The sequence below is a fragment of the Marmota marmota genome, unplaced genomic scaffold, assembly GCF_001458135.2.
Source record: "Marmota marmota marmota unplaced genomic scaffold, marMar, whole genome shotgun sequence".
Taxonomy (NCBI): Eukaryota; Metazoa; Chordata; class Mammalia; order Rodentia; family Sciuridae; genus Marmota; species Marmota marmota.
Window position 1 is genome coordinate 2,599,868 of NW_025999930.1, and position 26,893 is coordinate 2,626,760.

A 26,893-nucleotide genomic window follows, 5' to 3' on the forward strand; every position below is an offset into this window, starting at 1 on the left:
GATTTGATGAAAACCAGAGCTATTTCTGGGCCCAGATGAGTGAGTATTCTAAATGTTTTTCCCGAGGACAACATGTGCTCCTCCATAATGAGATAAGAGCCACTCTAAAATGAGAAGTCGATCTCACTTGGATGCATTTTACTGGAAAATACTCACCAGGGGTCAATTCCTGCTCCCAGCTGAGCAGGCCGTGATATGTCATCACCAGATTCTGTTCAAGGATTAATGGATCCCAAGAACAAGATGCCTCTAAGTCTTCCTGTAACATTACACCCAAGTAAGACTCGTCCCACCCACCATCCCAGTCCCCTTTACACACCAAGGGGCAGAGGCTGGGTTTTCACAGTCACAGAGGAATGAGGCGCATGGGTAATCCAGTCCATGGTCTAAACCATCTCCCTCATCCGGGCCAAGGCACAGCACTCATGACCCTGCCAGAACAGAAGCCCGTCCGCCCTGGGGAGGGTGAGGTGGCAGGAGATGGAATTTGTTTAGAGCCATCTCTCACCACAAGGGAAGGCTATAATGTCCCTGGAAAGATATTGTCTGATTCTGCTACTAATTTGGCTCAAATGACCTTGAAGGGCTGAAGGATTTCTGTAACCCCTTCCAGTCTCTATATAAAGAGCTACAGCATGAGACTTCAGGACTGCGTCTGTGGCCTTCACAAACCGGAGCCGAGGAGGGAGGACGGGGCTGGGACATTTGCCCTCCTCCACACCTAGCAGGAGATCAGTCACCTGCAAATTCGTCTTTGAGGTATGGTGTGTTGAGCTTGTATGTTGTCAGGTGTGAAAACATCTCACGTTTGGGGTTAGAAATTGAAATGGACATGGCCCCTTATACATGTGGCCTTTGGTGGCCCCTGGAACTCACTTTTCTCCTATCCTGGAACCAGTTGGGAGTGACTTAAATGAACCAAAAGATTTTTTTTCTATCTTTGATTGTTTCCATCTTTTTCTAAATGTCAGTGATGCTGAATTTCAAGTTGAAGGATGTGAAAGAGTCAGAAATCAGGGTCCATCTCAGTGAGAAGGTTCTGAGATTAATCAAAATAAGGAATATACCATGCTGATTGATGAGTCCCAAGAAACATGCATTATAGGTGCTGGACCCCATTATAAGCCAGGAAGCTGGTGATCAGGAGGATTAATCTGTAACTTGGGGTCCCTATCAAGTGAGTAGCCTGAGACGTTGGAAATTAAATGGCAGAATTTGCTTTTGTTTTGGTTTATACAACTGGTGATTCTGCAGTCCCTTGTTACACAGATTAAAATGCCTGAGCCTCACAAAGTCAAGTTTCAATAAATGTTATTTGGCTAAGTGGATAGTCATTTAAAATTTATTTAAGAGTGAATTCTAGTAGTCTTCAAGCGTAAGTTAATCAGTCAAGTAAATCGCCATTGGAATAAAGACTTTTCCAAATTGGTAATGATCTACTGCAAATAGGACTAATTATCCCAAGAGATAGAATCTAGAAAAAAATACTTTTGCTGTAGGGGATGCAAAGAAATTGACTCTTTTATCCCCTGCAGTCCTGATGGCTAAAGGCATATCTAATTATTGATATTTACCTTTCACATATATACAAGGCAACCGGACATCCTCATCTGGATGGGAAGAAAGTGAAACTCAAAGCCCCTGTAATTTAGAAGGTACCGATTCTTCTCTAGAATTTAGTGATTTCCTGACTGTCAGAGCCAGAGGGACCCGGATGAGCCTCAATTCACAGACAGGGAGACTAAAGCAAAGTAGCTTCCAAAATCTACAAAAAGAAAATTTCCAAGCAAACTGAATAAAATAAAAAGCATTTAAACTTGTACTTAAGAAAAAAATGTACATTATTAATAATATGGTAACTATCCACCAAATACCACTCAAAGAAAATAGGAGAAATAGAAATGATAGTTTAGCCAGGTGGAATACCTATCTGCTGTCAGAACTTTGAACATTTCTTTTTACATACCTCAAACTGCATGTCTTTCCTGCTAGCATAAGGATGCAATTAAACTGGTTAAAGGTGAAATTTATTTGTTCAAGTGATGAAGGGTTTTCATGGTTGAAGCATCATTGCATTGAGACACATCTTGATGGCCTCTCTATAAGCACCGTCGTGATGTGATTCATTTATTTATTAATTTGACAAATACACTTCAAGCAGCAGCAGCTGTCCAGGGTCTGTCTTGAGTGACAGGTTCAGGTTCACCCTCCTTAGCACATGACCTTCCTCTGTGCTGTGTCTTTCCACTAAGAGGAAGATCCATGCACTGGTCTTTTCGGCCTTGGAAGAAACTGAAAGTGCCTCTGTAAAAGGGGTCCCTCCAAGTCCACGATCTACTTTAGCACTCACATAACTGCACGTGCATGCCTGCAGAGGGCCATGCGGAATTGTGAAGAAAACAGTTCATGACTCTGCCCTGCAATTATCCATCTAGAAGGTGATGCTTCAGACTTGAGCATGTGAACAAAACGTGATTCCCTCTGAAGGTGTCTAATAGACCACAACAGGAGTTAGATGCCCATTGTTATGGGAATGATTAAATAAAGTAGGGCATATCTGTAAGTAGATGATAATGCAGCCATGAAAAACAACGTGTGCTACTAAGAAAATACTTTAAGTGAACAAAGCAAAATTCAGAACAGAACACATAGTTCAGCCCAGCTTCCAAAACACAGAATACATATATTCATATATACACATAGGTCTGCACTCATATGCTTTCATTAAAATGGACATATTAACAAGACGTCATTCCCAGTGGATATTATTGGGAAGTCCTGCTGGCAGCAATGTAAAGAGAACATTTTTTTTAAATTTTTTGTTTTATATACTTCAGTGTTTTTTTTAAAGATTTTACTATGGGCATATTTACCTCTTTTAAAATATAATCTTGAAGGAGCATCTTTGCTAATATTGTAAAACTTTCTAATCCTTTAACCAAATTATTCTGGAGATTTTTTTTTTAATTCTGGAGATTTTTTTTTTTTACAATAAAGATGGAATAAATTATGGCATGCAATGATATTCGTAGCATCCTCAGGTCTGTGGACCATCACGACACAAAGAAAAAAAGGGGAGGGGGGGCTACCCTAAAAAAGCTGCTTGTCTGTCTCCAGCTCTGGTCTCCAGCTCTTGACCCCTGTCAATCACCTCGCCCCCCCTCTGGGCAGCTGGTGTTTGCTCCGCCCCCTGCAGCCTCCTCCTGGATCTGCCTCTGCAGCCTCTAGGGTTTCTGAGGGTCTCCATGTGTGTCCTTCAGCTAATCCAACTGCAGGGTGGGACTGGGGGCCTCTGCCTGCATGCCACTCTCAGAAGTGCGACTGAGACGGTGTTTTTTACTAAAAGTAAAACTACAGCTTCTGGAATCCAGTGAGTTGGGGTCATAACCTGGCCTGCACCCACTCTTTTAGAGATAAAAGTCCATTTTCTATTCAGATTTAAAAAAAAAATGGCCTTGATTACAAACAGCCATAACCACGGGGCTGGCAGACTGAAGCCAGGAAGAGGAGAAGCAATATTTCAGACAAACTTCGAATTATTGGCCGGCTTCCCTTTTAAGAAGTGTCAAAGGATATAAAATGTGGTGGTGAAATGATTCTTTGGAGAAGTTTAACTGAGTGGGTGAGGGGTGTCAGCATGGGGAATGACAAATTCCTTGCTCAACAGACAGACTGAGGCAAGGCTGTGGGTTAAGCAAGGTCCTCGCCCCAGGGCAGTGGAGAGTCTAGTTGAAGGGACAAGACTAGGGGTGGAAGCCAACAGAGAGCCAGCCCTGGCTCCTGGTCCCAGCTCAGCCCCGGGCAGGAGCTCTCTGCTTCCATGACACACCCAGAGGCATCTTTGTCTTGAACACACAAAGCCCTGTCAGGCCAGGGTTCTGACTGATGTTCAGCACAATGCTCTGAAATATCTTGAATTCATTAGCAACATTTTAAAATAAGGAGATTACACTTTTGGGGAAAATAAAATCAGGATTTTTATCTTCTTTTGAAAAACTCAAATATCAGGTAACACTGGGACCAAACCCTACTGAGTGGCAATGTCTCCTTTGGAGAGAGCCACACATTCTAGAATTTTCCATAGAACTCTTAAGCTTCTGAGTTTGTGGCCTTTGATATGTGGATAATCAATGTATAAATATATATAAAAACACACTCACACACTCAAGATTTGATTAAGCATGTATTCTGTTGGGTGCTAAACATTCCCCAGAAGAGCTTTTTCAATTGAAAGCTGGTTAAACAACTGCATTGTATTGTGAATGAATGGTTCCATTTGACACATGAGAAAGATGGACATTCACGAAACTTGGCCAGATGGACGTAGAAGTCTCCTAACTCCTAGTGCAGGCCTCTTTTTCGTGACAGGTAGGGCCAGTGGCTTTGGGACACAGTATCTCTGTGTGCATTGAAGACATTCCTCAGCTAGAGAACAGCCCATAACTCACACCTGTCCGTGATGTCAGGAAGATGCATGTGCTTCTTAGAGCCTTTTTTAAAAATATACTTTTTATTTTGAAATAATTTCACATTTAGGGAAAGTTATAAAGACAGCACGGAGTGTGCCCACATATCTATCACCCAGATTCCTCCAAAGTTCACACCTGGCAGAGCCACAAAACATTTGTCAAAACTATGAAATGAAGACTGGTGCAAGTGACAAAGTTCACTGTGGACTTTATTCAGATGCCCCATTTTTCCCACTAATGCACTTTATATGTTCTAGGATTCAGTCCAGAATACCAGGCTGCACTTACCTGCAGTGTATGGGGCCAGGGTGGGTCCTGTCTGCTTCCTCTTCTCCATCTGTGACAGGTCTGCAGTGTCTCCTTATCTTTCATGACCTGGACTATTCTATTCTATTCTATTCTATTCTATTCTATTCTATTCTATTTTGCGCTGGGCTGGAGCCCAGGCCCTCATGCCTGCTAGGTAAGCCCTCTACCACTGAGGTACACCCCAGCCCCAACCTTGACCCTTTAATAAGGGGTGATCAGGAATTTCATAGAATGTACCCAAATTTGAGCTTGACTGTAATTTTCTCAGGAAGAGACTGAGCTTTCTAGAGTTCAGGGAAGTGAACCACAGAGGTGACATATCTTTCTGTAGTATCGTGTGATATCGGGGCTTGTGATGTGGATGATACTTACTACTGGTGATGTGACCTCTGACCTCCTGGTAAGGTGGGCTTCGTTTCTGCTCTGGAATCCAAGTCATCCCTGTCTCCAGGGGAGAGGAGAAGGGGCGGGTGTGGAAGAAGGTCCAGTTGCAGGTGAACACTGCCCAGGCATCAGTGAACCTTCAGAGGTGTATTTCCGTGGCTCTGCAAAGGTCATGCTTCATGCACTGAGTTTGCCTTTCATTGGTGAATTCTGTCTGCAGAATTCCTTCTACATCTTCTCATTGGAATTATAAAAATCAATAGTTCTTTTTCTTTCATTTATTGATCATAGTCATTTAGATCAATTTGGATTCATTTTTTGGATTGTAACTAATACCATGTAACTCGTGTTGCTGCTCCATTTTTGGTTGTTGGGAACTCTTTCAGGCTTTCTCCCCTGTCCTTTGGCAATGCCCTTCACCCATTTCTTAAGCCTTTCATTCTTCTTAGCAAAGTAAACTGCTCAGTACCAGGGTTTTACAAGGTAGAGTATATCCACCATGTAGTTACAGAAAGTGGGCTTCTGCCTACGAGGTTGGACAGCAAGTGGGGAAGGAAAGGAAAATAGCAGGATTTTTTTTTCTCTTGTAAGGAAATAAAAGTAATTTTTTATCGTTTTAACATTTACTTGGAAATAATTTTAAGATGACAGTTACAAGAATAATTCAAAGAACTCCCGTTTACCACGAGCCCGAGTGCCCCTGTCTTCCCCTGTTGGCTTTATCATCTGCTTTCTCCACCTCTGTGTTCTTTCTGAGCGGTTGGAGAACGAGGGGACACATCATGACCCCTCACTCCCCTCTAAACACTCCAGTATGTCACCCTCTGGTAAAACCCCAAACACAGTCACTCTCTGGCAAAATCGCAGCACAGTGGTCAACTTGAAGAAATCAAGCATTGGTACAATCCTGCCAATGTCCACATTCCAGTCTCATCCAATTCATTCATGTGGATCCTTGTAACATTTTGAAATTCCGTTTCTGACCAGAACAACCAACTGTTCTGATGTTGGCCATCTTCTCGGCCCTCCTCCCTGTCATGGCACCCATATCTCTGCTTCTCCACCCATATCTCTGCTGTTTGACCTCATTAGCAGGGAGCCTGACCCTGAGCAGAGACTCTCGAGACCTGGATGGGTCCCAGCGGTCCTCTCGCAGAGCACCCTGGGGTAATTAGAATCTGTGATGACAGATGCTCATGGGTCCTTGTTTTTCCAGGGGTTGGTGAACTTTCCCCTAAATGAATGAGGAAAGTGGCTCAAACCGTGGGAGGTGGTGGCAGGAGCTTGGGCATCGGACAGCACAGGTTCAGACGGTGCCGGCATTGGCGGGTTCCGTGATTTATCAAGCAGTTAAACTTTCTATGCCTGGATTGTTGTCTGCTAGCTGGGGGATCATACGACCCACTTCCCAGAGCTACCGATATCATGAAATGAGATGATTTTTAGGATCAAATTAGCAATTACAGAGCTTGATCTGTCCTTCACTGTGAGTCACTTCTGAGTGATGTCAGCACCCCATGTCCAGGCAGACTGGGGACTGTGAACCGAGCAGGCCTGGGCAAGATTCTTGGGACTAGGGGAACGTCACCTAACTTCCCAGAGTTCCTTTTTGTCCCCAAATACAGGAATAATAAAGCCTATCACAGTGTATTGAAAAATTAAATGAGACAATATTTGGAATTTTACTCAATGCAGGTGGCTAATAGGATTACAGATGACGGTGATGGGCCAGATATTGTGTGAAGCCTTTGCTTACTACATTAGCTCATTTAATTCTCAGAACAATGCATTTTTCCCATAAAGAAATTAAACTTCAGAAAGGTTCAGTAATTTTTCCTCAAGGTCATAAGGCCCCAAAGTCATAGTGACTTCCCTAAAAATTGTTGGTGTCCCTCCTTCATGACCAGTGTCTCCTGTGATAGAGAGCTTTTTGTCCCTGTGACAAAATGCTTGAAAAGGAAAGACTGATTTTGACTCATGGTTTCAGAGAGGTCTGTCCATGGTCAGAGGGGTCCATCCATGGTCAGAGGGCTCTGTTGCTGTGGCCTGCGGTGAGGTGGCACATCAGGGAGGAATGGTCTGGAGGAGAAATCTGCTCACACCCTGGCACTCTGCAAAGAGAGAACAGAGAGAGAGAAAGAGAGAGGAAGGGCCTGGGGTCAAGATATAGTCCCCAAGGTCATGTCCCCAAGGATCCATTAGGTCCCACATCCTACAGTTCCCACCACCTCCCAAGAGTTCATTCAGCTATAAATCCATCAATGGATGGATTTAATGATGAGGTCAGAGCCCTGGTGACCAATCACCTCCCAAAGCCCCACCTCTGAACATGGCTGAATTCGCCTATATCATTCTGAGACTTTGGTGGACATTCCAGACCCAAACATGACACACTCCAGTATTCAGGTGAACCCCAGAGAAAACAAGGAACTGAATTATTATGGACACGTTCAGTATAAGCATTTTTCCCCCATAAGTCTTCTTTTAGCTAAAAATTCCTGCTACCCCAAACTCACATTGCCCCAGGTCATTTTATTTCCCTTGAGCTTCTTCATAAGACCTAATACACTGTCAGCCAAATCTGAGATGGCTTTGAAGGATATTAATTATATTAATTGGAAAACTGTAGAGTGGGAATCAAGACTTAAGTACAAATCGCCTGGCTAAAGTTGGAGGGGAGGAGAAAAGAAAAGTGTTCTTGCAAGTTGCTAAACTGAGAGGCACTTCCACGTCACACCTCACCTTCCATGGGTGTAGGTGAAGGAAGAAAGAGGAGGAAGACATTTATTCCCTGGAGCCTGGAACCGGGAGGTGGGATGGGAAGAGAAACCCTGTGGTCTTAACACCACCGTCAACTGTAGCCTCTTGGCAACTGGACCCAGCAACTTCTGACCTAAACATATTGCCACCATGTGTGGAAAAGCCCACCAAGAGGAAATGGAGGACCAGGGAGTCCCTGGCGCCTACAGAGGCAGAATCTCCAGCCTTTGTGCATGATGGGGAAGAGCTAGCGTTAGGACTCTAGGTTTTGTTTATTTGATTCTTATAAAACTAGTTCACATAAAACTGGTACCTGTGAGTACCTTGGGCAGAAAATACTGAAGAGGAGAAAAGACATTTGTTTTAATGCAATAACACAAAATACTCTTGGAGAAAAAAAAAAACTTAATCCAGTTCTGCCCTGATAAAGAATTGGTAACCTGACCTTGGAATGTCGGGTGCAGGTACAGAGAGAGCAGCCCTTGGAGCTTAGATTTTCAGTTAGAGCAGATTTAACGAGAGCACCTGTTTCTTGCATTACCCAGCAATTCCCAGGAGCTGCCCTCTGTCTCTCTGGCTGGCCAGATTTGCACTTGAGCAGGGTTTGAATCCCAGTCCATCACAGTCAACAAGTGACATTGAGCGATGACATGCCTCTCCACTCTCCCTGTAAAAGGAGGATAAGAATAGGGTCGTGAGATGGGAAGGTGAGATGGAAAGCACTTTGAAGAAGGGAGGGTTTTCCCTAAGTATTCAACAAAGAGCGTAAAAGTAACCCTGCAGCCCACCAGCCGGTAGGTAACAGAGTGGAGGCGGGTTGTACCTGAAGCCCTGGTGGGCAGGCCTGCTCCTTCCCCTGACTCCCCTCCGCTCCCTGTCATTGCTCCAAGGCTGCATTTCAGTGGCCGATACCAATGCATTTATCCTTCTGTTTATCTTAAAGAAGAGAAAGCATTCTCTTTACCTAAGAGTTTATAAAAATTGGAGAAACAAAACATAAGTGCAGCAAACCTGATACATTTGAGTGAGTCTGGGAAAGCAGACAGTACCCCTAAGTGTTTATTATGAAAATAAACAGAATAACTCACGGATGTGAACTTCTGACGGCTACAGTCAAATTTGCTGCTCTTGATTTTGAAGCTATTGGGGACAGAGAACAACACTGCTATCTGGGTGTCAGGCAAAAGACAGATTCTCTATTCTTAGCCAATCTCAGGATTGGAGGGAAAGAAAAAGATCCAAGCGTTCACCTGAGGAATTCTTCCCTCCCATCCACAGACACCGCAGGATCCGAAAGTCACAAACTGAAACTTAGGAGGGGTGAGTGTAAAGATCTGAAGCTGGGTATATAAAAAAAATCCATCGCACAGAACAGAATGGAGACACCTGAGTTTGCAATGATCCTCATGTTAAAAAAAAAAAAATAGGAGCTTAATCTTGCAATTCTTTGACAGTGGCTCAGGAGGGTTCAGGTTCCCCACCGGCTGACAAGCCTCCATTCTTTAGAATTTCTTATTTCTGTGATTATAAAAAAACGACTGATCCATCCCACAGGAGCTCACAGCAGCTTTCCCTCTTTCTTGATCCCACAGAGAGCGCGACTGGAGAAAGCAATGCCTTTTAGCGCTCACGTGAGCCCCAACAGGGGCAGCCCCAGGGACCTGCGGTGTGGAGTTGATTTTCTCTGCCTGAATCAGGCTCTGGTGCAGAGAAAGCAATTGTCAGAGCTCTGATTTTCCATCAATACCCCCAGAAAAACTGGATGCCCTTTATTCCTCTTTCCTGCCTTATTTTGATATTTTCCTAAAATTCCCATCAATTCTGTTTCTTGAGGGTCCAAAGCAGCAGATACCAGCTACCACCATGCCGCTCATAAAGGCAAGCTACAGATGTAAAGGGGAGGGAGAAAAGCACAGTGTGTCACCGTGTATTTCCTCTTATAGAACTTGTCATAATCCTGAAGGTTGAAGTTCAAGTTTCCCAGCAGTTTCCACCAAAACCAGCAACTGGGCTGTAATATCACCGGAGGATTGAGCCCGGCCATTAACAAAGTGGCAACTATCAATTTTAGCAATACAGTCGCATCCCTCAGTGACTGTGACCACAGGGCCTCACCACGAAGAGCCCAGGAATACAACATCCTAAGTGGTACAAGGGCGAGTCTCACCACCAAGAGCTTTGCTAAAGGCTTCTCTGTCTGCTATCCAGCGCTGGACCTTGGACAATTTGGGAAAGCTCTTATACCCATGACCTTAGGCTCTCTAATTCTGACAGCCCAGCAACAGAGATAAATAAACCTTAAATATGGGCTGAGTCAGTCAGAAGTGAAGCGTTTGACATGGCGTATAAACTGAAGACAAGGAGAGGACATTTAGGTGGTGGTCCAAGTCAGCATTGTCAATGCTTGCCAGGGGCCAGGCAACAGACCCTGAGCTCCCTGGGGACAAGCACACAGCCTTTGGGCAGGTCATGTCTGAGCCACTTTCCTCTAGGTTATCACTCTTAATTTCCATTTCATGGGTAATAAAACTGAAGCCCAGAGTGAGCAAAGGGCTTGTTACTCAATGCCACAGAAGTGACAAAGTCCGCCGCCCTCCTCCTCAGCTCCCTCACCAATCTGGCTGCCAGGGTGCAGCCTGCAGGTCTGGGAGTGGGGCAGGAGGGCAGGGAGGACAGCTGTGCCTGCCTGTCCCCCATAGGCCAGGCGACGGGGGTTGGGGGGAGGGAAGAGTTCCACTTCCAACAGTGGCTCTGGCCAAGTCCTTGGGACTTTCTCAGTCTGCTCAGGTGCAGAGGAGGAAGGAAGCTGCTGGAATGAGGTAGGAAGGCTGCAAAGCAAAGCAGAGTAGTTCAGGGACCCCTGCAGGGAGCGCAGAGGGAGGAGGTTTCCAGAAGTCTCAAGGCCAAAGCTGAAGTTAAAGAATGCACCCCTAAGAGGCACACGCAGGCAGGCAGCCCTCAGCCTGCATCAGGGAAAAGCCGTGTTCTGTCTGGCGGCACCATGTCAGGCTCCTGTTAAAACCACAGTGCACTGAGACTCCCTGTGGCTCAGGCCCAGTGGCTTGGTTGGCCCGGCCCCTGAGGGCATGTGAGTTCTGGACTCCTCCCTATGTCCTCCCAAAGGTCACAGCCACTGCACCCAGCTCCTCAGGAAACACAGCCCCCAGCTCCTTCCCCAGCCGCCTACTGCCCAGAAGAGAACCAGAAACAGCCCAGCACACTGCCCATCCCTCAGAGCCCGCGGCCTGGCCTCCTTTGGGTTCATTCGGATTCCATTTACTCCATGGGTTTGTGTGGACAGCACTCTGCCTCGGCTCATGATGCTGCACCTGCAGGGCCTGCTGGGATAGATCCTCTCCATACGCCCAACCCCACCTTCCCGCCAACAGAGCAGACCTGATGACACAGTGACATGCATTGTGGACTGGGCTCCTGCCCGGGCCTCTCATCCTTCTCCATGACACTCTTCAGTTTAAAATGTTAAACACTGAGAAAAGGAAAACATTTCCATGAGGACTTATTGGGCCAAACCATCTTTTCTCGGAATGCCAGATACTTAATCTGAACTTGAAATTTTTAGGAGCATTTTCATCATACACGAGAGGGGTGTTATTTTTGCCTACTTAAAGGGCAAGTTGAACATCTAACAATCTCCTCTCGGTTCAAAGCAAGCATTATTTTCTTTCTGTCATTTGAAACGCCACAAAATGAGAAGATTAGTTCCTCCTGGAGCTCCAGCCGAACGCACAAGGAAATCTAGCTGCTGCAGAAGGGCAAGCACCCTTATGAACACCCCAGTTCTGTGAAAATATGAAATCTGATTTATTTTCATTAATAGCTTTCCTTCTGATGTCCAGTAATGAGGAATTTATTAGAATTCTTTGCACCGAATCCTTTAGCCTAGGAAAGAAGACAAGTGGTAGATGTGGCCTCTGAGGACAGGAGGATGTCTTGGTCAGGCTGGAGACAGCTGGAGTTCAGAGAGGTTCCGGGGCACGGCCCCTGCCTTGAAAGACACACAAGGCCCTGGAATTGGGCACTTCTGTTTCCCAGGAAGTACAAAACCCCGTCCCCTCTCTGACCTCCCCTCAGTAGCTGAGATGCCTCCAAAGGGGCCATTACCATTTCCAGGCCAGTCTTTTTTGAAAATAATAATTTAGAAAGGGATCCTTCAAGTTGGTTAAGAATACTGAAGTCCTATCAAATGCTTCAAGGCATTTAACACAAAATATATTGAAATAAGTTTCTCCAAGAAACTCGACCTCACTAAGTCACAAACACCTCTGCGTCTGTCAGTCACAGGAAAGACCTCTGAGCGCTTGAGAGAGGGCAGCAGAGCTAAGCCTCCTCTCTCCAGGGACATGTCCGTATGCTGGGGGGAGCGCTGGCTCTGCCTTTTGACCAATGCCCCACTCTCGAGCTGTGTGACCTCGGCAGAGGCATTAATTTGCCTCTGAAAATCAGCTTCTTTTTGTGCAAAGTGAGACATTATTTCATTTGTTTTTGCCATCCCACAGGGTAGATATATTTCAAAATATCATGTTGTGCGTGGTAAGTACATACAATTTTACTTGTCAATTAAAAATAGTTTGGAGGCAGGTGTGTAGGCACATGGCTGTAATCCTTAGGGCTCAAGAGGCTGAAGCCAGAGGACCACAAGTTCAAAGTCAGTCTAGGCAATTTAGCAAGGACCTAAACAAGTTAGCAAGACCCTGTCTCTAAATAAAAAAATGTAAAAAAGGCTATGGATGTGTCTCAGTAGTTAAGCATTCCTGGGTTCAATCCCTGGCGCCAAAAAAAAAAATGTTTTTTACCTTTTAAATAAAATTTTAAAAAGATCAAATTGTGTCATGTGCAATACAAATATGGCATAATGAATTCCACTGCCATGTATAATTATAATGCACCAATTAGGAAAAACTTCTGAAAGATTGAATGTCTATTTTTTTAAAAAAAAAGAAAGCAAAAATGGGGGGGAATGGGGGAAAAAGTGGGGGAAATGGAGAATGGCTGTGTTACAAGTGAGAATTACCCAGAGAATAGCCACGGTGGTGGGCACCTGGGAAGTGCACTCTCTGCCTCCCCTGGTCTCTTTCCCTCACCCTCACCCAGGCAGTCCCAGGTCACCACACCCATCCATGTGCTCCTGGGCAGCTCCGACCACAGAAACTACCAGATGATTAGAAGATAGGGCCAGAAGGAAGAATAAGGAAAGTGAGTCTCTTCCTGTCTCAGGACATTTCTGCAGGGAAGGCTTCCCTGACCCTCTGACATGGACATCCGGTGCTATTACAATATAACAGATTGGTAATATAAATGTTATGTATTGTACTTATTAAATAATCATGGCTTTTTTCTGAAGCCTATTTTAAACTCCTCTCCACACCCAGTCCTTTGGACTGGCCCGGGGAGACCTGCCCTGGCATGGAATCACTGGCTTTTGTAGCAGGGGAAGAGGGACCAGTTTCCTTTCCAGTCTTCAGCCAGGACTCAGGCTCAGCTTTTGAGTAGGTGCTACCAGCAGGCAGGGAGAGATGTGTTTTACAGTTCTTTGCATCTACCTGCCTAACGAAGCCACTAAGATCCAGAAAATTGGCAACTTTCAGGTACCAAGTGAATACCTTGAAGTAGAAAACACGTGCATTCTCATGAGATGCACACACGCACATGCTCAGCAAGTTTGCCGAGGACGTAGCCATTTACAAAGGCAGTAGCCATTCCTTGTGCTGAGGATCAGAAAAGCAAAGAGCATCCTCCATGTAGATGAGCAGACCCAGGTGCAAAATCCACCCAGCACATCCATTTTCAGTGATGAGGTCACAGGCAAGTCTCTCTCAGTTTCCTCATCTGAACAATGAGTGGAGAGTCCCCCATTTCAAACAGGTGGCAGTGAGGATCAAAGGAACAGTGTGTGTAAGATGCCTGTCACACATAAACAAACATACTTGTAAATACTCAATAAATGGTAGGGGTCATTGTCATCGTGTGAGGAAGAATGGAAAAAATATAACATTTGGGCTGGGCCTGTAGCGCAGTGGTAGAGCATTTGCCTCGCAGGTGAGAGACCTGGGTTTGATCCTCAGCACCACACAAAAATAAATAAATAAACAAACAAATAAATAAATAAAGATACTGTGTCCATCTATAACTAAAAATAATTTAAAAATATATATAACATTTACTGACTGCCTACTATTTGTTCGACTTTGTGTTCGGGTTTTCTGTTTGTTTTTGCTTTTATAATTGGGGATTGAACCCAGGGGTGCTCTACCACTGAGTTACATCCCCAGCCCTTTTTTATTTTTTATTTTGAGACAGGGTCTTGCTGAATTGCTTAGGGTCTTGCTAAATTGCTGAGACTGGCCTTGAACTTGCTATCCTCTTGTCTCAGCCTCCTGAGTCACTACTGCTGGCCAGAGTTTTTGATTATCTACTCATTTTATACACATGTACATACACACACACACACATACACACTACCAAATAAATATTGAAGGATATTTTAATAAAGTTTAAATCATGACTCTCACCCAAGTATAGAATGAATACATGCCAAAGATTTTATTTTACTTATAAATAATGAGAAAACTAGTAAGATATTACAACTGATATTCAAAGGAAATTTTTTACAACACACACATATAGGCAATCAGGAATACGCAAATGAATTTACAAGTGGATGAAATATTGATTGATATCCATAGGTGAATCATTTGCATCCCACTGGACAAAGTTTATTTGAATTTCTGTGTTCAAAAGATCGTTTACATTACTATAATTTTTCTATAGTTTACAGAATTGCAACATTGCTCCAAGGCCCTGGAAGGGGTGGGCCCTTATAGAATCAGGGAGTCTGGCAGGGTTACCAAGACATTGCTCATTTAAAAAAAAAAAAAAAAAATTTCCCAGCATTTTCTGATGTAACTGTTACTATCCTCATTTGCAGCTGAGAAAACAGATTCACAATCTGAGCGTGTGATGTGTCTACCGTAACAGGGAGAAAAAAAAAAAAAAAGCATAACTGGCAGCCGCCGGCTTCAGACTCATCCAAAATTAAAGTGGCGTTATTGAAAGGGCCGGGTTGACTTTGTGCTTCTGCTTCAGGGATGAACAATCAATACGTGCGCCGGGAAGTCTTCTGCTGTGAAACCTGCAGAGAGCTCAAGAGCTTCTGGGAAAAGGAAATTAGCAAACAGACTTGCTACCGAGAACTGGAGGAGCATCGCCAGGGACGGAGCGCCCTGAGAAAGTACGTGGCCTGTCTCCCCGTTGCTGTTTTACAACAGGTTTCCCCAGAAGTCCACCAGGTGTGAAGAGCAGGGACTGCATTAGCTCATCACCCGATGTCCCAGGATGGCAAGAGGCCAGGTGTGTGACACAGTCAGTACCGCAGGAGGAAGTGACAACAGGCTTGCAAGGAAGAAGTCTCTGAGGCTCACAGGTCCCAGAATGTGTCTGTCCAGGTTAGGGTCAAGTGGCAGAGTCAGTAACTAGTGGGGAAGTCCAAGCCAGAGCCTCCTGGGTGTGGGAGGGGGCCCGTGGGAAATGCACAGTGGACTCCTTTGAATGATTCTGCTGGACTTGGGCTGTAGCAGTGGTTTCTAGCTGGTCCTCGACTCCAGGGGGCTCCAGGGTGGGGGAAATTCTGCCTGGTGTGTGGGGGCTGAGTAAGGGGCCTCAGGAAAAGTTGGTCTGGAGATTGGCTGAGCCTTTTGCTATCTTGAAAGCCAGTTCTGGGAGGGTCAATCTCTCCCCAGCCAGCAAACCTCTTAAGATGCCAAAACATCACATAACCCAGAAACTAAAAGGTTAATGCAACCACTTCTCTTGCCAGTATCCACACCAGGATTTCTCAGGTGTGTCTGTCCCCTTGGCACTGGGTTTGCAGCACTATGACACCTAGGGCCAGGAGATTCTTTACTGAGTAAGGCTGTCTGTGCTCTGTAATATGCTCACTGGGTGCCTGGCCCTAAAGCATTCCATGTCAGCAGAAGCAGAGGGTCCTTGGAGGGCAGAGTGTCCCTGAGAGCCAGTGGCTCACAGAAGTGAATAAGCCTTTTGAAAACGCAAACAAAATGAAGTCCTGTCATTCACATCTCCATGAACTGAGGGAAAAAGCTCTCCTCACCACTGCACTGTTGCAGTGCCCAGCACGCAAGGTCACACTAAATGTCAGGACATGTTGATGGATACTTTTTTTGTGTGCAAAACCAATCTCATTAATAAGACCCCACATCCAGGATGGTAAGAGTGTTAAGATGTTAAAGTTGTGGAGGGGGCGGACAGGTACGTGGCCCTTCCCCATGGGCAGGTGGACGTTCTTGCTCTAGACAAAGAAGTCTGCCTGGCCACAGGGGAACTCTCTCCACGGGTGTGGGGAAACTGTGTGTGTGTGTGTGTGTGTGTGTGTATGAATACAGCCAACTGCCCTCAGGTATGCGGTGATGTGGAGCAGCTCTGTCCAGGTGGGAAGAGCCCACTCACCAGTGGGATGGTAGTTGCATGTGTTGCTGGACAGTAGGGCTCATAATTTCTGCATCTGTCCAATGTGCGCTGAGCTGAAAATATGCACAATTCAGACAGGTTAAACGTTTTTGGGGGGCATGGGGGTACTGGGGTTTGAACCCAGGGTGCTTAACCACTGAGCTACATCCCAGCCCTTTTTATTTATTTACTTATTTTTGATTTTTGAGACAGGGCCTCACTGAGTTGTTTAAGGCCTCGCTGAATTACTGAGGCTGGCTTTGAACTTACGATCCTCCTGCCTCAGCCTCCCAAGCCACTAGGATTAGAAGAGTGTGCCATCATACCTAGCTATCAACATCAAGTTTGTTTGTTTGTTTGTTTTAAAGAGAGAGAGAGAGAACTTTTTTTAATATTTATTTTTTAGTTTTCGGCGGACACAACTCTTTGTTCGTATGTGGTGCTGAGGATCGAACTGGGGCCACACGCATGCCAGGCGAGCGCGCTACCACTTGAGCCACATCCCCAGCCCTCAACATCACATTTTAAAAATAGTTTTTAAGCTTTCCATACCCAGAGACAAGCTTTCCCATCAGTCCAGCCTTGTTGCTGGTTGCCTGTCAGGCAAAATCAGGCCTTCCTAGGAGGGTCACATGCTCGGGCACCCAGGGAAGTGAGGACATCTCTCTCCCTTGGTCCTGGACCATGGGAGCCAGGCCCCTCACTGAGCCCTGTACTGTAACTTCCTTTCCGGAAGCCCTCTTGTGCTAGATTAAAGGCAAATTCTCTGATATCATTTGATTTTTTTTAAGGATAGTGATATATATACATATATATATAATATGCTTATATAGGACAAAGATTAGAAGAAAATATGCTTAGATACTATAAGTGGCTATTTTTAGTTGGAGGGATGGCAGGATGCACACTCCTATGTTCCCCAAGGTTTCCATAGTGACACTATGCCATGGTGTATTTAGGAGAATAAGTCACTTGTTTAAAAGGCAACCAATGGCCAGTGGTCTGTACAACAAACGTGTTATTTCTCTAGGCTCCCGTAGGCCCCAGAAAGCATCCACTTCCAAATTCTGGAGTAGTTTTCTCTTCCTTCTATGACCAAAGAACAAATAAATCTTCACCATGTGCCCATCATGCAACATTCATCATCATCTCCCCAAATGAATGTTTAAAGATGTGGATGTCACTTCTGCATAGCTCAGAACAGGAGGGTCATGAGGAGCTGGGGAAAGGACTTTTCTGTGGTCCATTCTTGGGCTCACTTTCCAGAGCTATGCTTTTATGAACTGTAAAAATTTTAAAAAGAGGGGAAAAAAACCTAAAGCCTTCTTAATCCGGTAGCCAACAAATGAAAACCTACTTTGCTAAAACAAAAAAAACCAAAACACCACACACATATCCCACATTTAACAGACTGCCCAATTAGAGTCTAGATACTTTGAAATTGAAACCAGAAAGGCAGAATGTTTGTTTAAATCCCCACTGATCTGAGCAGACGGTTTGAGCACTGTCCTAACAGAACCAACCGTGTCCTGGGGTGTGCTGGCTGAGGGAGGGCACACCCCAGTGCCTCACCTCCCCAGCCCTGTGGGCTCTGCCTCCTGAACTCCAGGACAATCAGTGCCTGCTCTCCCTCCTGCCCCCCCCCCCACACACACACACTTTTTAAATTCTACCTTCCATCTATAAAAGGCAAAACCACCACTGTGCAATCAAGAGATGTTCAATGTGAAGGGTGGAAACAAAAACCTCCACATTTCCCAGCAGCCCCTTATGAAAAGCAGATACAGCAGATAAAGGCAGTGACGTCTTGTGTCCCTCTCCCTCTGCTCAGCTAACCTGGCGAGATCTTGTGCCAAAGCTTAGCACATGCCTGCTGGTTCTTTGACCCAGAGGTGGCAGTCAGATCCATTTCCCCTGGTGATCGGTGTATCTGGCAGAGGCCCTGGAGGTGGGGTCCCAAGGTGAAGGAGGTGGCCCCAGAACTGGAACCAACACCACCCTTAGTTCCATCGAGTCTAGCAACACAGCGTGGATGTGTCGTTCCCCTGGAGAAGTTGGAACTGTTTGCAAACCACCCCCTGGGGACAGAGGGAGAATAGTCAGGCACTGGTGGGTCACTCAGACCCCCTGGTGGGCCGGGGGTGGGCCGGCTATACAGCTGTCCCTCTGGTCTAACTTTTTCTTTCATTCCCTTTTATTTTTAAAAGCATCTGTTTAGATGATAAATCTGACAACAAGTAAAGCTACATGACTAGCCTATAGCTATCACTGAGAAACTACACAGCCATTCAGTGAAATGTCTTAATGCAAGAAGGGAGGTCTTCAGAATTTAGCAGAACTCAGTGTGGGATAGTGATCAGACCTGGTGAGATTGAAAAGGGGACACATCAAGCCCGTCCTGAGCCCATTCCCACCCTCTGCTCTGCAGCCTAGTGATCAGCTCTGTCCATCAGGATGCTTATCACTGCCAACCACAAAACCCCCTGCTCTTCATGTGCTGGCCAAACCAGACTGCCATTTCAAACTTTTCACAGAGTTAGCCTACAAGCCAGGCATGGTGGCACATGCCTGTAATCCCAGCAGCTCAGGAGGCTGAGACAGGAGGATCATGAGTTCAAAGCCAGCCTCAGCAACTTAGCTAGGCACTAAGCAACTCAGTGAGATGCTGTCTCTAAATAAAAAATAAAAAAGGGCTGAGGATGTGGCTCAGCAGTCAAAGGCCCTTGGGTTCAATCCCTGCTACCAAAAAAAAAAAAAAAAGGATTAGTCTACAAAGGATAAGCAGAGAGGACGTTTTTAGGTAGATTTGTCACCCAAAACGAGAATAGAAAATATGGTTGGTAAGTGGAGTTGCTCAGATGAGCATGTGGAAGCTTTTTGGCCTGTGTTGATTGACTGAGCTCTGCCCTGTGACCTGGGTAGTCACATAGAAACACACAGAATCAAGCTCAGACCCCACTCTCCCCACCATGGAAAACAACTATAAAGATCCGGTCCCTCCTGGAATGCAGGAGGAGGAGCAAAATCACCATCCAACATTTCATAGTAAACAAAACACAGGAGAGAAGATTGGAGTAACGAGATCTGAACTAGGAGATCAAGGAATCCGTCAATTATAAATTCCTCGAGGGAAGGGATTGCTGTTTTCATTTCTCTTCTTCGCATATTACGGCCACAATTCTGGTCCCCCTCTGAGCTCCTTTGCGGAGTACAGTTGACCGATCCTCCAGCTGCCACCTCCCCACATCGGTCATGGTGACGGAGCTGAGGCCACACTGCCCCCCGGGCAGCCCCCAGCCAGCGACTAAGCATGACAGGTGCTCTTCCCACACAAGTCCTGCATGACAGGGCTCCTCCGAGGGCCAGGGTTTGCTCAGAGACTCCCGGTCAGCCCAACCCAAGCTTTCTCAGAAGGGGGCTGTGCCACGGGGCTTTTCCTACCCCGCCATTTCTGCTCCCTTTCCCTCTTCCACAGACGTCAGATCAGCACTGGAGGCTGCTGGCCCTTCCTAACCACTCTGTTCCTCCCACTTTGTTTTTCCTAAATCTGCTTCTTAGAGGATCCCAAATAACACAGATGTCTAATGCCTGGTAAATGACAGAAAAAGTACAATGATGGGCCCAGTTGATCCTTACTGGTGCCCAGTAAGGACATTACAATTATGGCGAAGACCTTCACAAGCATCACCCTGCCTTCTAGTTAAGGCCCATACTTACCAAGGAGAATCTGTGTTTCTAGATAGGAGCCACAACTCCTGCACAACTCAGAAGGATCCAGAACAGCAAATAATAAATAAGATTTGGCCTCCCTTTGAAAAATGAGGCATTTCTAGGCTGAAGGTAAAAAGGCCCCTCGTGAGCGTTAGTGCCTGTTTTCTCACTCCACTCACGTATCTCAATCTATACACTAATTTTTAAGCATTATCTTCCTCACGGTGACCGCCCCCATTGCAAAGTAAAAGCTCCATTTATATTCACCAGTTTACTAAGAACCCAAAATTAAGCAGAAGCAATACAGCGATGAAAGATATTGACCAAAAAGGAGCAGCAATCAGTCTAAATATTCATAAACTAGGATTTAAAGGTCATTTGGGAAGATGGGAACCTGAATCCTTCACTGTTTGGCAATAAATAGTGGCAGGGCTACTATAAAAAGTGGATAAATGTGTTATGAATCCCAGATTCCTAAGCCGCGTCCTAGAAGAAATGCATCAGACCAAATGTGTTGATTCAGGTCCTCTAAGAAGCAGAGGCCAAGGCGAGATTAGATGTGCATACGATTTATTGTGGGAAGCACCTATGGAAGAAAAATGGGAAGAAGCGAGGGTGTGCTGATCCCTGCTTAGCAACTGGCTCTGGGGAGAAGCACATGTGAATCCACGCACACGTCTGCTATAAATCTCACGGATACCAAGGCCCTATAGCACACGACTTGCAAATAACAGGAAAATGCAGTATGATCTTTACCGGAAATTCTATACAGCCCACTGATTCTCCCAGCATGCTCTTGGGAGTTTTGGGCAACCTCTTGTATCTATAGCCCACCATGCAATGCAAGCATGAGTTGACAAAATCCAACAACAAAGAAGTATTCAATGGCTATCCAGTTCCACCAAGTGCACGTCATTGCTCATAATCGATTTTTTTTAAATTCTGAAAGAACATTTCCTCAACTGTTTTGGATTCCAAACGTGATAGCTATAGACGTGCCACTCTTCTAACTTTAGTCGGCATGATTCAAATTTCCCCCATGGCTCTCTTAAATGTAGACCAGGGGTCAGCAAATACTTTTTCAAAAGTACCAGGGAATAAATATTTTTGGTTTAATAAGTCTTACGGTCTGTGTTGTAGTGACTCAGCTCTGCCATGGTAGTGAGAAAGCAATGATGACCATGTGTCAACTAAACAGGTCCACACACATACAGGGCCATCCTCCAATAAACTTCATTTACAAAAACTGTCTAGATTGGGCCAGAGGGCCAAATCGTTGTCCTGCAATGAACAAAAACGTAAATTAAATCTGTGTATAATAGTGTTTGACCTCTGTGTGGTGCAAATGTTCCTACCACTGGTCAAGCTACCAGTGCCATCCATGAAGATGAGTTCAGAAGTGACACTTGGCTATAGCACCCTGTGGTACAGTCCTTTACCACACAGATGCCCCAGGCCTCAATAACCCGCAGAGCACAGAGCACTGGGAAACATGATAAATAGTTAGGAAGCGATGAATTCTGTCCTCATCTTTTCTTTTAATATAATTTAATTAACTATAAGTTTCTATAATTTATTTTTAATAATGTCTGTATTTAATAATGAACTCAAAAAATCTAATAATTAATAATTGGCCCTCACAGACTATGTATTAAAAGCCAGCTCCAGCACACCACTGGGAGGAAGGCTGAGAAGGTAGCAAGAGTCTTCAGACTCTGAGGCAGGCCTGACCTCCATGCAGGACAAAGGGAAGGAAGGAGGGTTGGGGGACAGCAATGCAGGCCTTATAAACTTGGGCCAGACTATTGGGGAGACCTTGAGCCAAAGTCACCTGTGAAAGAAGTTCTGCTCCTTCAGGAATAGATGTGCAATCAGAGATCAGCTGGGCTCCGTCACTGGCCGGGAGCAGCCCACAAGAAGTTTGGCCTTGGCATCTGACTTGGGGCAGATCCACATTCGTCTGCAGGAGTGCTCCAATAGCCGCCCATCAGTTGTCCACCATGTCCGAGTGAAGAGTTTTCATGACCACCTGACCAAGTAAAAGTCAAAGCTCCTTTTGTGAAATAATGAATCCACATTGTATTGAGAAGTCCATCAAGTTCAGTGCCACACCCAGGCAGCAAACCTTGTTGGTCAGCGGTAAAAGATCCCAGGCGACAAAAATCAATGTAGGTGGAAGAGGATTTTTTTTATAGAACCTTTCAGAGTTTGTAAAGCTGGATATTCTTCAGATTGGAGAAGCTGATTAGAAATTAAAATACAGAATGACAAGTTCATAACCACAGTGAAAAAATATAATTATAAAAATTACTAATAGGTGGACATCCGAATAGAAGGTCCTAGAAGCTCGACAGATTGTTTCTCAGGCCATCTTCCCACTTGGGAGCAGCAGTCCCAGGCTCTGCACCCCTCTGCAAGCAGGCAAGCTCTATTGTAATGTCACTGACTTTTATTTAAAGTTAACATAGGAGGAAGACGGTGGTGGATGTCCTGGAACATTCCCCGGTGTCCCTCATTCTTCTATCCACATTTCAACTTCCAGTCCTTGGTTGCTAAGGTGCGTCAGCCATGGGCACCACTAAACAACAGGCTGACTCCGGATTCCTTCCATTCTTTCCTGGGCCCATAATTGAGCAGAGACTTAAATAAGTTTTCCTGAAGCCAATTTGGTGCCTAGAGCCTTCATAATATTTATCCCTTCTAAGTTATGATATTTCACCCATGGGAATCTCTCTCAGGAAAACAGACTGGAATATGGAAAGAACATAAGTATTGCATTCATTGTAGAGTTACTCATCAGAGTGAAAAATTAAGGTGAATCTAATTTTTCTTTGTTCTTTTTTCTGCATTTGGCTTTTCCTATATTAAGTATATATTACCTAATCCCCTACACCTACAGATTCTTCCCATTTTCTTCCAGGCTGATAATTAAGCAAAGTTTAACAGTATCACCATGGTGGTTAGGATTTTAATGCATGTTTTTGGGGGTACAGGAAAAGTATTCCCACCCAGTAGATTCAAAGTCCATTTTTTTTAAACATAGATATATAATAGTGTTGCAGCACCCATTTTTTAAAAATTCTATTCTTGCTCTGTTCAGTTGTCTCTGCCCCTTATCACAAACCAATTAGCCACATCAGTGTCTATTTCTGGACTCTATTGTGTGCCAGCCCCCCAGCTTGTTCCTTTGCCAAGGCCACATTATAATGATTCCAGCTTTGTATTAACCAGGTAGTGATTTTGAGACAATATAAATTAAGTATTAAGACTTAATTTGTATTAACTTATAGTAAGTATTAAGACAATAGAAATTATTATTGGGGTTTTTTGTTGGTGTTTTGTTTGTTTTTAAGATGGGGTCTTGCTATATGGCCCAGGCTGGCCTCCAGTTCCTAGATTAGAGTGATCCTCTGAGAAGCTGGGATCACAGGCACATGGCTTTCCAGACAATTTGCAACCAGCTTGTCAACTGCTACAGAAATGCCTTACTTGGACTGTGATAGGAAGTCTAACATCAATTTGGGAAGAATTATTTTTCTATTCCTAAAAAAGGAAACCCTCTGCAGGGACAGCAGCTTTAGAGACAAATGGGCTGATGACCTCATGTGCTGTGTCCCCTCCCAGGCTCCGGGAAGAATGGAAGCAGAGGCTGGAGCAGAGGCTGAGGATGCTGGACCGTCCTGACGAGAAGGAGAAGCAGGCTGGCCCTGTGCACTGAGGGTGTCTGCCTCGCCCGCTTCAAAGACAGCCAGCCACCAGGGGTCTTTTTTTGGGAGAAAAAGCTAACACCCAAGTCATGTTGCCTTACTAAGCAGGACGCTCTGTTTGTTTGCCCATCTATGAAGGGAATTGCCTGGGAAGCCTCCTCCCGCACCAATGGAAGTTATTATCCACCTCAGTCCTCTCTCTGCACAGAGCACAGGGGGGCCGCAAATAGCGTAGCGAGCTTGGGTTATTTAATATAAAAAGCTCTTGGAATTAGCACACACCTCACCCCCAGGTTTCAAAGATCCACGTAGCATAAGCTAGTTCCCCATTCTCTTCTCCTTTTGAAATCTGAATGTTTTCTCTGAACTTCCAGAAGGTAAAGATCTCGATGGAAACCTGGCTTCCCCATACCTCCTGGAATGGGAAAGTCAAAAAATAAACAACAACAACAACAAAATGCTTTGCTGTTTCCCTCCTGATTTATATATACAGAGATGCAACAGCCTGCAGAAATAAAGCTATCGTTATTTTAAAAAATCATCAGTATGGTTTGAAAATGAAACCAATTTTTCCTCTTCGTGTGAATTTGGGCTTTGTTTTCTCACAAACATGTTTTATCAGAAACATGTAGGGGACGGGGCTGTGGCTCAGCAGTAGAGCGCTTGCCTAATATGCTTGAGGCACTGGGTTTGATCCCCCGCACCACATAAAAATAAACAAATAAAATAAAGGTATTGTGTCCATCTACAACTAAAAACAATTTTTTTTTTTTTTTAAAGAACATGTAGGAAGCCAGGTGCAGTGGTGCATACCTGTAACCCTGGCAGCTCAGGAGGCTGAGGCAGGAGGATCACAAGTTCAAGGCCAGCCACAGCAACTTACAAACACTGTCTGAAAATAAAAAGGGGCTGGGGCTAGGGATGTAAATCAGTGATTGAACAGACTGAGTTCATTCTCCAGTGGAAGGAAGGAAGGGAGGGAGGGAGGGAATAATAGTGCTAAATGAACAGTGGATCCATGCCCTCACCACTGGCCCTGACATTACCTGCCCTGGCCTTGAACACCTCCTTGGCCAGTTCTCTCTGGTACAGCAAGCGTCAGCGTCAGCAGGTTCTGGAAGTGGAAGTCATCCCCCAGTAGCCCCCTCTCGGCTCTCAGACACGACCTCCAGGCAGGTGCCCGTCTATAGTGGTGTGGAAGAGAGCTCCTCTGCCCCGGAATTCCTACTGCAAGACAGAAGCAAAGGGGATAGAGTGGGAACCCCGGGCCTCCAAGGAACACAGGGGTCCAGAGAGACAGAGGGTGTGGTGAGGGGACAGTTTCCACAGTGCTGGGAAGACACGTCAGGCCTCCCAGATGACATGTGCCGAGAGGATGTGCTTCCTCCAGAAAACTAAAGAGCTCACCATGGCTGAGAGAGCCCTAGAGAGCAAGAAGGCTTGGAGAGAGATTCCCACCACCCCCCACCACAGGAATAAGTTCCAAGATGACCCCCCCCCACACCTCTGAAGGTCAGGGGAAACCTTCCAAGAAACTGGTTCTTAAGCTGAGCCGCAGACTGCAGTAATGATCCCTTCACTGCGGATATGCACATGCAAACCTCACGCTGTACACCTGAGCACAGGCAAGTAAGTCTGAGTGAGAATCATCCAGGAACACAGAGCAGGAGGTGTCTTGGAACATAGAGCAGGAGGCAGAACAGAGGGGCAGAGACCCACGGGCCCTGAAGAGAAGAAGAACAGGGAAATGTGTTCGTGTGACCCAGAGAATGAGGCAGGCGCTTACCTACCGGAGAGTGGAGAAGGGAACAAGGACCTCTGAACCAGGCTAAAGACTCCGGACTTATCCACAGGATAACAAAGAGCCATTGGCATGTTTTAGGTAGAGGAATGAACTGTCTAGATTTACACTGTTAATGTTTCCCAGTTTTCAAATATGCAAACACATGTGCATATAATTTTATGGAAATTCACTAATAGGATCATGTCATGTGTGTGAGTCAGCCATCACAGAACAAAATAAATCAACTTCAACAGAGAAAAGATTTATTTATTTTGGCTCACAGTTTTGGACATTTCAGTCTGTTTCTGCGGTCTCCAGCAGGGGGGGGGGGGCAGGACACGAACAAAGAGAACACCTTGGTCATGCAGGTTGGTTGGATGGAGAGGAGTGGGGCACAGTGCATTTAAAATTTTTATTTTAACTAACCCTTATCTAACAAAGGAGAAGAAGGAGAAGGAGAAGAACATGAGCCCATAGAGAGCACTGTGGCATGCATCTGTAATCCCAGCAGCTCGGGAGGCTGAGGCAGGAGGATCGCAAGTTCAAAGCCATCCTCGGGAACTTAGCCAGGCCCTAAGCAACTTGACAAGACCCTGTCTCAAAATAAAAGATTTTAAAAAATGGCTGGGGATGTGGCTCAGTGGTAAAGTGCCCCCCAGGTCCAATCCCTAGTAAAAAAAGAAAAAACACAGCTCCACTACTTACCAGTGTCTCCCGGCCCAGGTGCCCCGCCCACTGAGCCCTGGTTTTCTCATCTGTGCCGGTGAGCATGCCCACATCTGTGGCTCAAGGTAGTTGAGATTCAATGAGCAGGTGTGACATTTCCTAGAGCAGAGCCTGGCACACAGAGAGCCCTCAGTGCACCTGAGCGCTCGACCTCCCCCAACCCCTGTCTGCTTCCTCCTGGCCATCAACAGCCTGAGCCCATGGAAAATGCATGGCTGTGGTACCCAAGCCTGCTTATCAGTCCAAATCACCTGGAAAACTATTTTAAATTCATAGATTCCTGGGCACCTCTCTGAAAGGTTCTAATGCTGTTGGTCTGACGGGGTTGGGGTGGGGGGTTAGAAATTGTATTTTTCTCAAAATGCCCAGGAGACCCCAGTGATCAGCCAAGGTGCTCAGCCTTGGTTCCCCCAAGGGCATAGAATGGAGTTAAGACGAGCTATTGAATCTGAGTCTGCGGGGCCAAGCCTTTCAGAGGAACTTGAGGGGCCTTTAGGGGTTGCAGACCAGGGGAGGCCTGGTGGTCTCCCAGGGAGGGTGAGGGCAGGCATTGGAGGGAG

At 45.5% G+C, this 26,893-nt stretch overlaps 1 protein-coding gene and 1 long non-coding RNA gene across 2 annotated transcripts; one reads left to right on the forward strand and one right to left on the reverse strand.

Annotated features, from left to right (window-relative positions):
- Nucleotides 1-518: 518 nt before the first annotated feature.
- Nucleotides 519-24,113, forward strand: Fam240b (family with sequence similarity 240 member B). Its single transcript, XM_048800527.1, has 3 exons — nt 519-759; nt 15,027-15,171; nt 23,742-24,113. The coding sequence occupies exons 2-3, from the start codon at nt 15,029-15,031 to the stop codon at nt 23,833-23,835; spliced, it is 237 nt and encodes a 78-aa protein (XP_048656484.1). The 5' UTR covers nt 519-759; nt 15,027-15,028; the 3' UTR covers nt 23,836-24,113.
- Nucleotides 21,056-25,275, reverse strand: LOC125615956. Its single transcript, XR_007346557.1, has 3 exons — nt 24,871-25,275; nt 24,107-24,239; nt 21,056-22,358 (listed from the first exon to the last, which is right to left on the reverse strand). It is a non-coding gene; the product is annotated as an uncharacterized LOC125615956 (long non-coding RNA).
- Nucleotides 25,276-26,893: the final 1,618 nt, after the last annotated feature.